This window comes from Heteronotia binoei, chromosome 21 (assembly GCF_032191835.1).
Source record: "Heteronotia binoei isolate CCM8104 ecotype False Entrance Well chromosome 21, APGP_CSIRO_Hbin_v1, whole genome shotgun sequence".
NCBI lineage: Eukaryota > Metazoa > Chordata > Lepidosauria > Squamata > Gekkonidae > Heteronotia > Heteronotia binoei.
In genome coordinates this window covers 53562521-53576273 of record NC_083243.1, presented here as the reverse complement: position 1 = coordinate 53576273, position 13753 = coordinate 53562521, and the positions used below count along the sequence as shown (strand labels likewise).

At 42.7% G+C, this 13753-nt stretch overlaps 1 protein-coding gene across 1 annotated transcript in view; it reads right to left on the bottom strand.

The window, feature by feature from the left end:
• The window catches only part of LTBP2 (latent transforming growth factor beta binding protein 2), a 178858-nt gene that overhangs the window by 104176 nt on the left and 60929 nt on the right, over positions 1-13753 (bottom strand). Inside the window, exons 4-7 of the mRNA XM_060261626.1 lie at positions 10885-11072; positions 5183-5353; positions 2037-2237; positions 504-769 (exon numbers count right to left, since the gene is read on the bottom strand). Of these exons, the coding sequence (XP_060117609.1) occupies positions 504-769; positions 2037-2237; positions 5183-5353; positions 10885-11072 (826 nt within the window). The remainder of the gene's footprint in view (positions 1-503; positions 770-2036; positions 2238-5182; positions 5354-10884; positions 11073-13753) is intronic.

Sequence of the window (13753 nt, the reverse complement as noted above, 5' to 3'; positions counted from 1 at the left end):
CTCTTTGGCTGATTTCGCACTTACCTTTTACTGGCGCGACCACCCTCCTCACGCCGGCGGATCTGCAGGGATTTCGCACCAGAAGCGCCGGCACAGCCAAAAGAGCCGGCAACTTCCGTCGCGGAGCCAGCTCAAACGTTTTCCTGCTTCTTGGCGGTTTCCATTTGAGCTGGCTCCGCTTCTGGTGTGAAATCCCTGCAGATCCGCCGGCGTGAGGAGGGTGGTCGCGCCAGTAAAAGGTAAGTGCGAAAACGCCCTTTATGATAGGTTAGAAAGAGAGAGAATGTGAGCCCCAAGGTCACCTAGTGGGGTCATTACCAGGGGTCATTTGGTAGAAAAATAGGTGGTGGAGCTCATCCAGGGATTGTTATGCAGCTGCACCTACTATTCAGTGGACAAGGTAGGCAGGTGGGGAGGAGGAGGGGGAACCTTCAGCTCCTGTGAGCTCCTGCTGAATTCAAGGCCTGGTCATTACAAATGTACATAGACAGAACATCTCTCACCTTTCCATGTTCTGTCTTCAGGTAACATTTCCCCATGATGCCCTGTGGCCTCTGCTGCTGGTTGCCCTCTGCAACTATGTTGTTCCTGATGGTGGTATTATCTGTGTACTGGAGGTCGGTGGGAAGCTGAGACATCAACACAGTTTCAACACTGTTCTCTTCAGACTGGTCTGACTCACTCTTCACTCTGGCCACTTGATGGATTTGCACTGCAGCTTCCGGAGGGTGGTTAATGTGTACATTCACAAGGGAAGGATGTATCGAAGCTGGAAGAAAAGTCAGTTGTTTACCAGTGCAAACTTTACTTCTCTTGGTATGCAGGTACCTACAAACCAGCACAGGGTTTCCAGGATGGAAAGTAATAGAGTGGATACACTTCAAAAATGTAGAAATTCATGGTAGTTACAAGGTCACACTGGCTGTCACACCAAATGCCAAATAGCAAATAAAAAATCAACTACTCAGCTATAGTGCAAAATGTACAAACCTATGAAAAGTGTCCTGTTTGGAATGAAGTCCAGAAAAAAAATAAGGAAACCATGAGCTTCAGAATTTGGACAATATGTTTAAAAGCATCCTTTACCTATACAGGTTTCTGTCTGGGCTACATAGAGACTATGATCTCAGAAATACTAGATCTTTGAAATGAGGACTCCTGTGTAGAAACTTTACCTAGGTGAAAGTAATGTGGTAACAGTGGGTTGAATCCAAACCTTATTTTCTGCTGCCAGAAAACCACTTCCCCAGACAGAGGAGAAGAAGCGATTTTCCCTTTTACTGTAGATCCCCCACAACTTGACAAGAGCAGTTTTGAGGAGGGGGTCCTGTCCCCAAGAGCATGTGTTTGGGGATAAAATGACCAGCAGCAGCAAGGGATAGGAAATTTTTATGCTACAAACTTAATTTAAAGACACTCCACTTAATTTAATTTAATTTAATTTAAAGACACTCCACTTAATTTAAAGACAGTGGCTGGATCCATTTTTAATTAATATCTCAAATCTTTTCTTACATCAAATTTCATACATCTCATTCTTTAATGTTTTATATCAATCTGATTTGAGAACTAATTGTTTCACATCAGCAGCAAAAGCAACAACATAGTCACACAACAAGTCCACAGAAGAAGTACCTTTTTCACTAACACCTCCTGTGTATCCATCTTGAAGCAAAAGCTGTTGAGTATTAGTACTCTAGAATCATTCATAATTAAGGACTATTAGGGATGCATTAGAATAAAAAGCAGGTCAATTACAGTATTTTTTGCACCATAAGACTCACTTTCCCCCCCCAAAAAAGTGGAGGGAAAAGTGTGTGCGTCTTAAGGAGTGAATACTGCAAAAAATTCACACAAATGCCTCTAAATTCACACAAACGGCTCTAAAAACTAGGTGCGTCTTAAATACCCATCCCTCTCTAAAGGCACTTGTAAAACCTGGCAATAATTTCAACACTACATGACAAGAGGAATAGGTGGCTCAGGTACAAGCAAGGTGGACTTCATACACATGCAACCTGTATAGAACAGCTTACCAAGATGGTTGGACAGAGGAAGTGTGTACATAGAATGCTTCATGGAGCTACTTGTCAGGCTATTTGAAGACCTCCCTACTTGCTTTCTTTCTGGTTTTACAGCTGGCAGGTGGCAAAACTTTCCTGTTGAATTAGATGGGCACCAACATTCGTCCCTGCCAACACAGCGCCCCCCATTTAGACAGGGAATCTGGCAGAAATCTGTTAAGGCAAAGAAAGCCATAAGATAAATATACAGAGAGAAATGTATAAAATCCAGTTCTAGATATTTAATATGCCACGGACTGTCTCGCTGTAATTCGCACAAACTACACATTCACTTCAGTACCTCTCCCTCACCACAGAAAAATGTCAAAGTTGGAAAAACTGCAAGTCAACAAAAGCATTTAGCTAGCTGCACTTGTGACAACACATTTTCACCTACAAGGCTTAAATTCAGTTTCAGCTTTTAGAACGTGTCAGTAGGTGGGGTCATGGCTCAGTGGTAGAGCATCTGTTTGGCATGCAGAAGGTCCCAGGATCAATGGGATCAGGCAGTGAGTGAAATGAAGGACCTCACCCTGAGGTGTCAGAGTAAAGAGTATTGACCTTGGCTGATTCCACACTCACCTTGCTCCGGGGCAGGCTTCCGTTTCTGTCCAGGGCAAGCTGTCGATTTTGCACCAGCTGCTCCGCGCTGCCATTTTGCCCTGCAAATCGCAGGTTGCTCTGAGGCAAGATGGCAGCATGGAGAAGCTGGTGCAAAATCACCAGCTTGCCCTGGACAGAAATGGAAACTTGCCCCAGAGCAGAATCAGCCCTTGATAGACCAGTGGTCTGATTCAGAATACTTCTGCCATTGAAGGATATGGTCACTATGGGCTAGAGCAGGGTTCTTCAATGTGGTACACATGGATACCATAGTGCACAGCAGTACTTCCCTGGTGCCTGCCAAGTTTTTCAAAAAGTGGGAAGGACCACTGTAAGGCAAGGCTTATTATTGGCTGTCCTCATTCAGGCAATGGAAGATCAGAAGTATTGATAAGCATCATGGCATAAGAACTGAAAAAAGCTCTGCTGGATCAGACCCGTGGTCTATCTAGTCCAGCATCCTGTTTCATGCAGTGGCCAGCCAGTTTCTCTGGAGCTCCAACAACAGACCATACAGGTCAAGGCCTTCCCCTGATGTTGCCTCCTGGAAGTCAGATGTTTACTGCCTGTGAATGTGGAGGTTTCAGCTAGTCACCATGGCTAGGAACCACTGATAGACGTATCCTCCATAAGTCTATCAAATCCCATTTGAAGCCATCCCTGCCTGTGGCCATCCTCTGGCTGCAAATTCCACATTTTAATCACACGCTGTGTAAAGTATTTCCTTTTGTCCATTTGAATCTACTGCCCATCAGCTTCATTTAATGCCCTCTAGTATTTTAGGAGAGGAAAAAAGAGTTCTCTTTGTCAACTCTTTTCACCCCAATTTAATAAACTTCCGTCATGTCCCCTCTTTCATTGTTTTTTCTCTAAAATGAAAAGTCCCAGACTCTTCAGTCTTTCCTCATAGAGAAGGTACTCCAACCCTGTGTCATCTTGGTTGCCCTCTTCCATACTTTTTTCCAGCTCTGCAATCTCCTTTTTGAGAGACAGTGACCAGAACCGCACAGAGTATTTCAAAGGAAGCTGCACCATAGATCAATACAGAGGAATTACAATATTGTTCATTTTATTTTGTGACTTGTGGTTCCATTTCTTTTTATTCCCATTTCTCCTCCCCTCTCCCCTCAGGCTTTCCTTGATTTCTTTTTATTCTCCTTTTGTGATTCTTTTGCAAAACAAGAAGGGAGGTATTGTGTAGGGTTGCCAATCCCCAGGTGGGGGCAGGGGATCTCCCGGTTTGGAGACCCGCTTCAGGGTGGGGAGGGAAATGTCTGCTGGGAACTCTATTATTCCCTATGGAGATTTATTCCCGTAGAAAAACATGGAGAATTGATCTGCGGGTATCGGGGGCTCTGGGGGGGGCTGTTGTTTTGGGTAGAGGCACCAAATTTTCAGTATAGCATCTAGTGCCTCTCCCCAAAATACCCCCCAAGTTTCAAAACGATTCGACCAGGGGGTCCAATTCTATGAGCCCCAAAAGAAGGTGCCCCTATCCTTCATTATTTCCTATGGAAGGAAGGAATTGAAAAGGTGTGCCGTCCCTTTAAATGTGATGGCCAGAACTCCCTTTGGAGTTCAATTATGCTTGTCACAGCCTTGATCTTGACTCCACCCCTAATGTCTCCTGGCTCCACCCCCAAAGTCTCCTGGCTCCACCCCCAAAGTCCCCAGATATTTCTTGAATTGGACTTGGCAACCCTACTCTTGAGGCAGCCATTTTTTTTAGCCCTGGCCCTGAGGCAGTCACTTTGGGGTGGTATTCACCCCAAAATTTCAAATGTCCCCACAGGCTCAAAAAATTTGGGGGGCCCTGGGCTAGAAGAATATCAAAGAGCAAAGGAATGTCTAGTGTAGCCAATGCAGGTTTTATACCAAATTTACCAACGTAAGCCAAAGTTAAAGACTTCCATATAGAAACATCCTTTTAAAAAAACAAAACAGTCACAGAAACTTCCCCCCCCCCCCCATTCTGGGAGCCTACTCAAGGCCGTTCCAAATGGAACCAGACAGAGTCAAACTCCAGGGCAGTGGATTCATAGTTGACCTGTCCAATTCACTGAAATTTCCTATGAAATTTCAGCATCAGCATGATCAGAGGGAAGGTTCAGCTGCTTTATTCATTGGGAATGGCATAAAAATTTCAGCCAACTCTCCTGGTTTGCACACAAATAAAAGAAGAGAATGGGAAGAAGTTAGGTGTTGGGAGTCAGGCTCCAAAACAAATGCCAACGAAAGCAACAAACTGGCCCTGACAAGAAGAAATACTGTGTTGCCTGTCTGTGACTGTAAGCCAAAGGCTGTTACATCCAGAGCAAGGATTGATATCTGACCCTTTGTTCCACAGAGGTCAAGACCAGTCTGAGAGAAGGCTTTCTTTTTCAGGCAAATGAAAGCATCATAATCCTCTAGCCCTGAATTCTACTTTTATAGGCAATTGCTAGTCTGGCAAACAAAAGAAACAGAGGAACTTAAATAAACCTTGTGAAATGGGTCAGACATCTTGGAAGACTCACAGATACGGAAGCCAGATTTGGGATCATGGTCATGTCCACCCTGGCTGTACAGGGTGGTGGTGTCCCCTTTCTCACAGCTATTGTAGCAGCGGCCATTTTGACAGGTCTGTTTACAGATTGTGGGAGTGAAGACAATCTTTATCTTTCGGATTTTTTCTGTCAGATTGGCACCTGTAGAAAAAATTAATAGAGCCAGAATACAGATTCAAGATTCAGTCTATAGGCTGCCTCCAAGCATAACACGGTTCTCTTAGGCACTTTGCATCTCTCCCTCTTATGCTTATCATGAAATCTAAATGTTCCTTCATATCTGGCCCTAGCTTCATGTTTTATCTTTCTTTCCAACCTCAAAAGTAGACATAATGTGTAGATCCATGATCAAGATTTCTCATTTTTATGTCAAAGCAATTGTGTGGGGCTCCTGAGATCTAATCTATACATGCAGCAAACTATACATGCAACAAACTCTATAAGTCACCATATCATTTCAAAGCATAGGTAGAGGGAAACGGTTTGGTTTTGTGTTTCAACACACATACACACTTATATAATTTCTATCATTTCCAGCATCTACCACCTCATTAGAGAAACTTTAATTTTGTTGTCCAGTCACACAGTCGAGTCCAACTCTTGGCGACCCCATGGACAAAGTCATGCCAGGCCCTCCTGTCTTCCACCATCCTCCAAAGTCTGCTCAAATTCATGTTTGTTACATCAGTAACACTGTCCAGCCATCTCATCTTTTGCTGTCCCCTTCTTCTTTTGCCTTCTGAATTTCCTAGCATCAGGATCTTCTCCAGGGAGTGCTCCCTTCTCATTTGGTGGCCAAAGTATTTGAGCTTCAGCTTCAGTCATTAACCTTCCAGGGAACAGTCTGGGTTGATTTCCCTTAGGACTGACTGATTTGATCTTCTTGCAGTCCAAGGGACTCTCATGAGTCTTCTCCAGAACCACAGCTCAAAAGCATCTATTCTTCTGCGCTCAGCCTTCCTTATGGTCCAGCTCTCACAGCCATACATTACTACTGGGAATTCCATTGCTTTGACTATACAGACTTTTGTTGGCTGGCTGATGTCTCTACTTTTTATTATACTGCCCAGATTCGCCATAGCTGTAATCCCAATCCATCTGCAGTGATCTTGGATCTCAGAAATGTGAAATCTGTCACTACTTCCATGTCTTCCCCTTCTATTTGCCAAGATGTGATGGGGCCAGATGCCATGATCTTAGTTTTTTTGATGTTGAGTTTCAAGCCTACTTTTGTGCTCTCCTCTTTCACCCTCAACAAGAGGTTCTTTAGGTTCTCCTCACTTTCTGCCATTAGAGTAGTGTCATCTGCATATCTGAGGTTGTTGATGTTTTTTCCTGGCAATCTTAATTCCAGCTTGTGCTTCATCCAAGCCAGCATTCCAAATGATGTACTCTGCATATAAATTAAATAAGCAGGGTGACATTATACATCCTTGTCGAACTCCTTTTCCTGTTCTAAACCAATCAGTTGTTCCATATCCTGTTCTGACAGTTGCTTCTTGACCCTTATACAGGTTTCTCAGGAGACATGTGAGGGTGTCTGGTACTCCCATCTCTTTAAGGACTTGCCACAGTTTGTTGTGATCCACAGAATCAAAGGCTTTTGCATAGTCAATGAAGCAGAAATAGACATTTTTCTAATACTCCCGTGCTTTCTCCATAATCCATCGAATGTTGGCAATTTGATCTCTAGTTCCTCTACCTCTCCAAAACACAGCTTGAACTTCTGGTAGTTCCCGATCTACATACTGCTGAAGCCTAGCTTGTAGGATCTTTAACATTACCTTGCTGGCATGTGAAATGAGTGCAATGGTGCAAGAGTTTGAACATTCCTTGGCATTACCCTTCTTTGGGATTGGAATATAAACCAATCTTTTCCAATCCTGTGGCCACTGTTGTGTTTTCCAAATTTGTTGATACAATGTGGGCATCACTATAACAGCATCATCTTTTGGGACTTTGAATAGCTCAACTGGGATACCATCATCTCCACTTGCTTTGTTGTTAGTAATGGTTTCTAAAGCCCATTTGACTTCACGCTCCAGAATGTCTGGCTCAAGATCACCGATTTCACTGTCATGGTTGTTCGGGACATTGAGATCCTTCTTGTATAATTCTTCTGTGTATTCTTGCCACCTCTTCCTGATCTCTTCTGCTTCTGGTAAGTCCCTACCATTTTTATCTTTTATCATGGCCATCTTTGCACGAAACATTCCCTTGATTTCTCCAATTTTCTTGAAGAGATCTCTTGTCCTTCTCATTCTATTATTTTCCTCTATTGCTTTGCATTGTTCCTTCAGGAAGGCCTCCTTATCTCTCCTTGCTGTTCTCTGGAAATCTGCATTCAGTTGGGTGAATCTTTCCTTTTCACCTTTGCCTTTCACTTTCCTTCTTTCCTCAGCTATTTGTAAAGCCTCATCAAACAGCCACTTTGCTTTCTTGCATTTCTTTTTCTTTGGGATGGTGCTGATTGCTGCCATCTATACAATGTCACAAACCTGCGTCCATAGTTCTTCAGGCACTCTGTCTATCAACTCTAGTTCCTTAAACCTATTCTTCACCTTCACTGTGTATTCATAAGCAATGTGATCAAGGTCAAACCTGAATGGCCTAATGGCTTCCCTAGTTTTCTTCAGTTTAAGCCTGAATTTTGTGATGAGTAGCTCATGATCTGAACCGCAGTCAGCTCCAGGTCTTGTTTTTGCTGACTGTAAGGAGCTTCTCCATTTTTGACTGCAGAGTATATAATCAATCTGATTTCTGTGATGCCGATCAGGTGATGTCCACGTGTAGAGTCGCCTTTTAGGTTGTTGGAAGAGGGTGTTCGCTATGACCAGCTTGTTCTCTTGACAAAACTCTATTAGCCTTTGCCTGGCTTCATTTTGTTCTCCAAGGCCAAACTTGTCAGTTGTTCCAGTCACCTTTTGACTTCCTACTTTGGCATTCCAGTCCCCTATGATGAGGAGGACATCTTTTTTTGGTGTTAATTCTAGAAGGTGTTGTAGATCATAGAACTGGTCCACTTCAGCCTCTGCATCAGTGGTTGGGGCATAGACTTGTATTACTGTGATATTGAATGCTTTGCCTTGGATATGGACCGAGATCATTCTGTCATTTTTGAGATTGTATCCATTACTGCCTTCTTCACTCTCTTGTTAACTATAAAGGCCACACCATTTCTTCTATGGGACTCTTGCCCACAATAATAGATGTAGTGATCCTCTGAGTTAAATTCACCCATTCCCATCCATTTTAGTTCACTGATCCTCAAAATGTCGATGTTCAGTCTTGCCATCTCTTGTTTGACTACATCCAGCTTACCTTGATTCATAGATCTTACATTCCACGTTCCAACGCAGTATTGTTCTTTGCAGCATTGGGCTGTTCTTTCACCATCAGACACATCCACAGCTGAGCGTCCTTTTGGCTTTGGCCCAGCTGCTTCACTCTTTCTGTGGTTACTTGAACACTCTTCCCCAGTAGCATATTGGGCACCTTCTGACCTGAGGGGCTCATCTTCCAGCACCATATCTTTTAGACTTTTGTTTCTGCTCATGGGGTTTTCTTGGCAAGGATACTGGAGTGGTTTGCCATTTCCTTCTCCAGTGGATCACATTTAGTCTTTAATACTAATATTTTAATACTCCTCTACAAAAACAGAATTTTCTGCGAGCAGAAAAGCAGCACAGGAGAAAGTGGGCAGATTAGAACTGTTTCCCTTGCTATGCTAGATGCTTTTGCTTTATTTTAATTTTTTACTAACTGAGGGGAGGTTTTTTTTATGTAGAGGATCATTAAAACCTGTGTCTAAAATCCACTTTGTCATCTTAGCATTCTGTCTCACTGTGCTATATGCAAAGACTTGTGTTTAGTCTGATCAGGGAAGCAGTGCAGAGAAGAAGGTGTTAAACTCTTCCCATGCCATTTCCCCAGTCTAAATGGTTATCCCCAGCCCTGCTTTATTACACACATGCCCGCATAAAGCACACCGCTTCAGAAGATGCAATTTAAGACATGGAATTAGTGTGGAAGGAAAAAGCCTAAACAACCCCCTTCTCTAGCTCAGCTTTCCTGATCAAATTATCAACTCCATGCAGCTGTTTTAGAGCAAAAGGGGGCTGGGGGAGAATAATAAGATCACAAATCTTCCAAATCACATCTACTATGGCCACATGTGTTTATCTGGCATATCTTTGCATCGCCTTCAAATAACTTGCTGCATATAATAGGCTTCTAAAAAAACTTTATGAAAACTCTTGTAATGTTACCTTTTCATAACATATGATAAGAAACTTATAAAGCAACATTATATGCTGCTAAAGAAGTGAGGGTGACAGCAGCATTTGTGGGTTTTGTTAGTTAACCAACAAAATTATTGAGGAGTTAAACAAATCACTGAAATTTAAAAAGTGAGAGGAAAAAAGCAAACTTTAAACTAAATATCATGGGAATATTTCTACATAAAGACTTTAATTTTTTCTGTCTTGTCCCCTCTTTTAAGAGAGAAGTTGGAGAATGTTATCCTGAGGCTTGGATACAATAATAATCCACAATAATAATGCCCCCTCCTTCATAGCTCTGCACAGTATATGGCTGTGTTCCAGTCTGTTCCCTTCTCCCTCCAGCTGAGAAAAGAGAGCAAAGTCAGAGCCAGGCCAATTAGTAGAGGTGGAGGAGAAAGGAATAATGGAGAGAACAATTATGAGGGTGGAGGTGTCACAGATGGAAGAAAAGAAGTTGACATAGCATGGAGAGAAGCAGTGTTTTGGGTGGAAGTGCTGAGAAAGTTTACTTTGGTGCTCTAAGAAGGGGGAAAGTTTCAGGATGTGGACAGGGCTGATGGGAGGCTCCTCTGGATGAAAGCTAATGATTGAAATTTCTTTTCCTATAACTGGGTTGAAGCCTATATGTAATGAAGAAAAATGCCGCTGAGCATATGAATAGTGCCTTCCCATCACTTTGAGTACCCACAGCCTAATCTTATACACCTAGAATCAGAGAGCAAGGTGCCCAGGGAAGAAGGCATGAAAATCAAGACAGTCTTGAGATCCCAAAATCAGCTGAAGAAACTGATCACAGCTCTGTATGACATTAAAATTCTGATGTTTCCAACTAGTAGAAACAGAAATGGAAAAGAAATATAGCACATTTTTTCAGGGCAGTAAAACGCACTACTAATGTAATTACCGTAACACAAATTTGAGCAGATTTCGGAGAATGGTGGAAGACAGGAGGGCCTGGCATGATTTGGTCCATTGGGTCGCAAAGAGTCGGACTTGACTGTGTAGCTGAACAACAACAAAAATGCAGCAACATTGAACAGGAAGATAATAGGGCAAGAGCTTCCTTGGCCTGGAACAGCTGGCTAAATCCTGTTTTGGGATCTTTTTATCCCACGCATCTGTGAAGGTTCACAAGAGTTCAGTCTTTTTATAAAGAAAAAACCTTCATCTTTTGTTTTCCTTCCCCTCTCCCTTTCTGACTTTTATTTCTATGCTTTGATTATTACATTTTACATTTTTCTTACACATTAAAGAGATTGCTGGCACGTTTCAAGGGATATGGAGTCACAAAATAGCTATAACCTAACCAAGAACTCTCCTAACAACATCACACAACTGCACTCAGAAGCCTTCCATTTGCCAAAGAATAAAACATTCTGTGTACCTTACCCCAGAGAGATGGAGCAGGCTCTGGATAGGTAATGCGAGGCCCGGCATTGTTGTGCTCAAACCCATTCCCATTAGGCAGTGCATTGGATGTGAGCTGACCATTATTAGCAGCTGGATAGCGTCTGACTGTGCGGGAGGGCCCCGTGTGCTGCTGAGAGGGAACAAGGGAACCACTCCTGCTCTGAGTTCTGCAAAATGAAAGATATATTAATGGGGATATAGCAAGGTTGTATTGATAGTACTTCCTAGTAGCTCATGATGTTAAAAGTTGTCTGCATTTGAGGGAGACAGCAAATCAACATTTATTTGTTTAATATACTTGTATACCAGAATCTCCAAAGGTGTGTCTAATGCAACTTTCAAAACAAAACATACAATGGAATATGAAACATTAAAAGTAGAATAAATAGTATTAAAACTCAAAAAAAAGTTTTTAAAAACCACATAAAACTACATTGAAAACTGTCAGCAAGAATTGAACAGATGAGCTAAACAGCAGAAGGCCCCAGATATCAGCTACTGACAAAAGGAAAGTTAAAAAGAGTTTGGTTAGGTGCCAAAAATTAACAAGTTTTGCACCAGCAGGAAAACTGGACAGGCATTCTACAGACAAGTTGCCACAATAGAAAAGACCCTGTTCTTTATGGCCACCCATCTCACTTCTCTAATGCAGGACATGAGAAGATCATAGCAAAATTAATTCAGGTTCTTATGTAAGTAGGAAATCTTTTAGTTACACTGGTTCTTGACCCCTTAAGGACTTTAAATATGTATCAGCTGTTTGAATTGCCCCCCAAAACAGACATCCAGTGAAGGTCCTTAAGCACAGTTCTGCCTCTCTCTCTCCCAGAATGATTACAGTAGACCAATTATGTAATGTCATGAAACAATCAATACTTAAATTTATTTCCCCCTTCCACTCCTAACTATTTTTTCCTTTGTATTGTGTTTCTTCAAAAAGGGGGGAAAGGAGGATCTGGGTAACTACCGACCCATCAGATTCAAAAAGGGGAAAAGAAGGATCTGGATAACTACCAACCCATCAGTTTGACATCTATACCTAGAAAAATTTTAGAACAAATAATCAAACAGTCAGTCCTTGAGCAATTAGAAACAATGACTGTGGTTACTAAGCGCCAGCATGGGTTTCTCAAGTCATGTCAGACTAACCTGATCTCTTTTTTGAGCAAGTTACTACCTTGCTGGATCAGGATGATGCTGTAGACATAGTTTATCTTTATCTCAGTAAGATTCCACATAATATTATTGTTGACAATAGGGTTGCCAGTCTCCAGATGGGAAAAAACAACAATCTGGTATCACAGTTCATATTACATGAAATTCGAACAAGCAAACACTGTATTGTTGTTTTTGCCATCTTCTGAGCATGGAGCAGGGTTCACTGAGGATGTGGGGGGGGGGGAGGTATTTGTGAATTTCCTCTATTGTGCAGCAGGTTGGACTAGATGGCCCTGGAGTTCCCTTCCAACTCTATGATTCTTAGTGTGTCAGTCTGGGATCCTGAGAGACCTGAGTTTAAATTCCCTCCTCTACCATGGAAGCTCATTGGGTGGCCTTATGCCAGTCACATTCTGGCATCCTAACCTACTCTACAGGGTGGTTGTTGTGAGAAAATGGAGGAGAGGAGAACAATGTTCTCTGACACTTTGACTGAGACAGACTGGCATTCTGGGGCGGCTGGGAGGCCCCAGAATTGGGACGGCTCAAAAAGAGCTGTCCTGGAGCCATCCATGAGGCGGCTGGGCGCCTCCACAAGGGAAGGCGCCCTAGAAGCCAGGTTCCCTTTTTTTCCCCCTGTGGGGAAACAGCTCATGCGCAGAAGCACACCAGCGTTCTGATTGGTTTCCTTTAAAAAAAACCCCAGAACAGCTTGAAGTGGCTTGGCAGCTCCAAAATGCCAAGTCGCCTCGCTTGTGCCCTTCCTCGTCAAAGTGGAAGTGGTTGCTTTTAGAGCCGGTCAAAGGAGCCTGGAGGAGGGGGTGAGGATGGGAGGAGGATGGCCAGCAGATGTTGCTGTCTGTAGAGATTTTTTGGGTTGACTTCAGAGGTGTCTCTGAGTCAATTCAAAGTGCCAGTTTGTAATCAGCCTTTGGGTCCCTATTGGGAGAAAAATGGGATATAAATAAATTATTTTAAAAATAATCCAGTGCTTTGAGAGAAAGATGTATAATTCACGATAACATCTGTGAACAGACACTATTCCTGAACCCCACTCTTCAATTGCAGCATACAAGCCTTTCAGTTTCATCCATTTCAAATCCGGTCTCACTTTTGGGCTTCTATTAGTGACCTTGCTTGATTTTCCCAACACCACTGCAGACTAACTTTTTATTACAGCTTGCTAACAGCACCTGCAGCACCCTCTAAACACTAGCACGAATCTAGCAACCTTGCATAAGAATGCACAAAGCTTATAGGACAGCCAAGGTACATTTTTGATGGGTCATCAGAGCTGCTTATAACCAGAACAGATCTCAGCTTGGTATGCTACCATGCAGCCCACTTCAAAAAGCTTCACCATAAGCACAGCTTTATCTGGGATAAAAAAAAATGTTTCCAGTCATGCAAAAAATCTTAATTGGTCCGGAGCGTAGGAATCATCACTGTAGTGACTGTGAAAGATGGTAATATATTCACAGGGAACGTCCCATTGATTCACTGAGCCTCTCATCTTCCTCCAAACATAAACAATCCCCTGAAAACCTCTTTGCTTTCTATAAGATCGGAGTTCATTTGCATCCCTGCCTATGGCATTGACAAGGATGCAGCCAAGGAAGGAGTCTCGCCAAGGAAATAAACAGACTATACAACTCATAAAAGTCATGAATGAAAGAAACTTCACAGGGAA